Source organism: Melanostigma gelatinosum (genome assembly GCF_949748355.1).
Source record: "Melanostigma gelatinosum genome assembly, chromosome: 22".
In the NCBI taxonomy this organism is placed as follows: Eukaryota; Metazoa; Chordata; class Actinopteri; order Perciformes; family Zoarcidae; genus Melanostigma; species Melanostigma gelatinosum.
This window is the reverse complement of record NC_136655.1, coordinates 4017701-4021744: the sequence shown is the minus strand read 5'-3', so window position 1 is coordinate 4021744 and position 4044 is coordinate 4017701. Positions and strand designations below refer to the sequence as shown.

Here is a 4044-nt window from a genome sequence, read left to right as displayed (position 1 = left end):
AAAGAGACCCGAACATGTGATGAAAGACGGACAAAATGTGCGTTTTAAATTCCTGAACTCGGCAGTCATTTCATTTGTTGTTAACAGGTTTGTGTGTTTTTGTTTAAAGCCTTGCTTTAATGCAGGAAATCATATTTTAGAAGGATTTAGAAGGACTCTGCTGTGTGACTCTAGGCGTGAGCGTCACATGATTAATGGCGTCAGCTGACCTCTATCAGTTTCTAACGTGATCTCCACACCTTGTTAGCTGGAGACAGCCTAGACTATCACATGATGAGTAACTTGACCTTTTTATTTTGACAAAAACATCTTTTCTGGAAAAAGAAATCTGCAATCTGAAAACGAATAATTTAGCCGTGTTGAAATCAGATGATGATGCATCTTTAAACAGTTGCAAACCAACCAAACAATGACTGATCAGTGTTACAATGATGGAAACAGCTCTCGCCTTCAGGTAGTGTTGCTCTGTGTGATGAAAAGAATTGTGTAAAACTGCTACAACAGTGTGAGATAGTCATCGGTCACATTTATTAGAAGTAAGAACTCCTAAGGGACGATATCTTATTACACCTCCTGCGTTAAGTTGATGATACATATGTGAAGACATGGTCTCAAAGAAACAGAAGAAAAACCAAAAAAGCTCAAACTTTTATACAAAACAGTGAAAGATTTAATGTTCATGACAGCACGGAAAGAAAGAAAACTGCTTAAATACCACTTCATGTTGGACTGATGCAGCATTAACTGTCATAATTAAATATGTCTCATTGGGTATAATAGCATGTATAGAATAAATGGGCATTTACATTATTTACAATCTCATGTACAATATAAAAGCTGCTTGGTCCTCAGATGCAGCCGAGTCTCCCTTCAGATTAGCACACAGCGTGTTCTTATCGCTCTCGTCTTGCAAATGCAGCCGGTGTTTTGGTGAAAGCAGGGCGCGCTGCCCGTGGCAATACATATCCACGTCAAAGTTGACTTCACAGGACGTGGTAGACGGGCCTGGACCCGGGGCTCTCCGGCGTGCGGGGCTGCGAGTCGGAGCTGCCGGGGGAGAAGGTGGCCGTGTCTCTCAGAGCCGGCGGAGCGCAGCCGGTGTCCACCGAGGACAGACGGTCCACGATGCTGGAGAGACACTCCAGACTGGAGGCTCCGACCGCCTTATCGCAGGAACTCTCTAAGAAGACAGAGGACATGTGTTTATTCAAAAGCACACACACACACAAAAACATGTTGGATCATATCTTCATTCTTTTTATAATGTAGGAGATTTAAATGAATGCATTCGGTTTTTAAAGCACTCTTCTGTCATATTCACATCAGGCTGCCGTTAAAAGGTCTTACCGTTCCTCGCATATGAATAACTGTGGCTGTAGTTTGCATTCAGATGTTGCCACACTGGACTGTTGCTGTCGGCCTGCAAGAAAATGGGAAATCAAATTTACCCTTGAAGTCTTGCAAACAGAAATGTGTTATGGTTGCATAAATATGTAAATATATATATATGTATATATATATATATAAGAAGCAGGAAAAGTGCAAAAACAAGCAATGCCCTTCACGATATTCTGGACAGGCTAATAAATCCTAAATTCCAAAGTTATGGGCTTCTTTATTTCACTTCCACCTTAAAGCCAAAGTGGCAGTATGCGCTCCCTTCCCCTGCCAGAGCTCTGAGCGTGCCGAATCGATTGTATCAGTGGAAGCAACACCAGTTTGTGCAAGATGACACTTTCTCCCAGTAAATCTGCAGAAAATCCTGGCAGCGGTGCAGAACATGCAGTCAGGATGGAATGCAGAAAAGCGCCCAGTGTTTTTTTCCCCTGCCAGACTTCAGTAAGGTGGATTTAGCTCGGTTTATTAGGGCTATAAAGTGTCCGGTGGTGGGAAAGCCATTACTCCATCCAGCGCGATAACTTCTTTTATATCCGCTGATACACCATCACCTTCAAACTGTTGTGGAGAACAACTAATTCAGCCTGGCCTTCAACAACAATCATCACACACAGGACTGCAGAACAGATTTTAGAGAAGAGGATGACATGCATGGAGATTGAGGCGTTGTAATTGAGGGCATTGGGGCAAAACAAGACTCTTTGATGAATAGGTTTCTAGATGAAGAATCCAGGCTCTATTTTGAAATGAAATACTCGACATGGTAATGAGAAATGGCACCAGGGCTTAAATGTAAGACTCCGAAGACAATAAAGGCCCTTTCAGGCAAACTTCCTGCAAAATGAAGCTGTCCAGCGTGTAGTTATTTCTCTGCCGGACTTTTGGGTTTTTAGAGCCGCAGCGACCTGCGATGTTTGCACAAGGAGGCTGAACATGTGGATCAGAGGTCTTACCATGCCGTCAGAGCAGCTGGACAGCGGGCTCCCGGGCTCCGAGCTGCTCCCTCCGGGTAGGCCGTAGTAGTTTTCCACCTGTTCTCGGAGCAGGTCCTGCAGGCTCTCGATGTAATGGATGGCGTTGCGCAGGATCTCCACCTTGGGCAGACGTTGGCTGGGGTTGGCCGAGGTGCAGCGCCTCAGAGCCTCGAAAGCGTGGTTGACCTTCTTCAGCCGCCGGCGCTCACGCATGGTGGCGGCCCGTCTGCGGTCCACAAAGTTGGACTTGCGCTTGCAAGCCTTGCAGGCCCACTGGAGGCAGTGTCCCGGCTGGTGGGGGGCCCCGGGGATCCTCACGTGCTCGTCCTCCTCGGAGCCATCCTGCTCCGCGCCGGGGCCAAACTCCAGGCTGTCCGGAGAGGAAGCACACGCGTCGTAGTAGACCTGCGATGGCGAGAAGACGTCCATATTTGCTGAGGAGAGAAGTATGAATGGATGGAAAGATGGGCGCGAGGAGGAAAGAAGGAGTGGGGTGAGAGAGAGAGGAGACCTCTGAGTGATATGAGGGGTCTGTTGCCCCAGGCCCCCCTTTTATGCCCCCAGGCCAGAGCCCAGGGCCCACATTGGCCAGATCTAATTACCATGGCCCATTGGCCCAGCCAGAAGGCAGGCTGGGGTTAGCTCAGCTCCCTCCCTGCCCCATCCCCAACCCGCTGTCTCTCACCCCCCAGTACCCTGCAGAGTTTCCCACATCTGCACTTACTGGTGTTTTCCTACTCATCACCGCTCTCCTGTTCCAGCGGCTCTTCTCCTGCAAGGCCACGATGAACACAATGCTTGGGAATGCTTTAGGAGTTCGGGGGGGGGGGCGAACATTTGCCGCCTCAATCGCCACACGAGCAAGTGCTTCGGTTTCGCTCGATTCATCTGTAACCGGCAACGAACCAAAGTCGCACTTCGCCATAAAGACGTCGATTATAAAAGCCTGTGTTTTGTTTTAGTCTAACTGAGCAGAAAAAGAGGGCGACCACTTTGCAGGAGCACGCGGGCCAATTTTTACTGCGCAGACAACAGCGTTGCAGATGCAGCCCAGCTGCAAGGCAAGGTGTAACATTTCAAGCCCTGTGAATTCACGGTGCAGTGGTAAGCCCCCTCTAAAACACCCCGGCTCATCACCGAAGGTGCTGCGGATGAGCTGATCCTCCCTGTTTGCCTCGTTTAAAAAACAGCAATCACACAACTGACACCGCTGCTCAACTGCCTGCGCCATTTTGCTCCCAAGGACCAAATTTTAACCATTAAAAGTTGTTGACACAAGTCGAGTACTTCAATTTCAGCACACAACAGATGGCCATGGTGCAGGGTTGCTTTAAGACATGATGAATGCAAAGTTGTTCATGCTTAATTGTTTTCATTTGAATAGAAGTGAAAACAAAGTAATTGGATATTTTACATTGACAGCAGTGCATGTTCATGTTTTTCCTCACACAGAGATATTCTGCCTCAGTCTGCTGTGTTTCACACCGCTGACATCTGTTTCTGGGAAATAAAGATGGCGACAGAGTAAACTGCTCTGGAGTGAAGTTTAATTGTCTCTCTATTTGCAGAATTGGAGGGGGGGGGGGGGGGAGCTTTTGGCAGCTCGACCCCGAACGAGCCGACTTGTTTGGGTAATTATGTTGTTGACAGCTTACAAGGATACAATGCGGAT

At 47.7% G+C, this 4044-nt stretch overlaps 1 protein-coding gene across 1 annotated transcript; it reads right to left on the bottom strand.

Annotated features, from left to right (window-relative positions):
* Positions 1-514: 514 nt before the first annotated feature.
* Positions 515-2957, bottom strand: myf5 (myogenic factor 5; the record flags this gene model as incomplete). The annotated part of the gene is given in 4 exon segments (XM_079294484.1): positions 515-1180; positions 1348-1420; positions 2352-2924; positions 2928-2957. Coding segments are annotated over 4 exon segments (873 nt in total). The 3' UTR covers positions 515-983.
* Positions 2958-4044: the final 1087 nt, after the last annotated feature.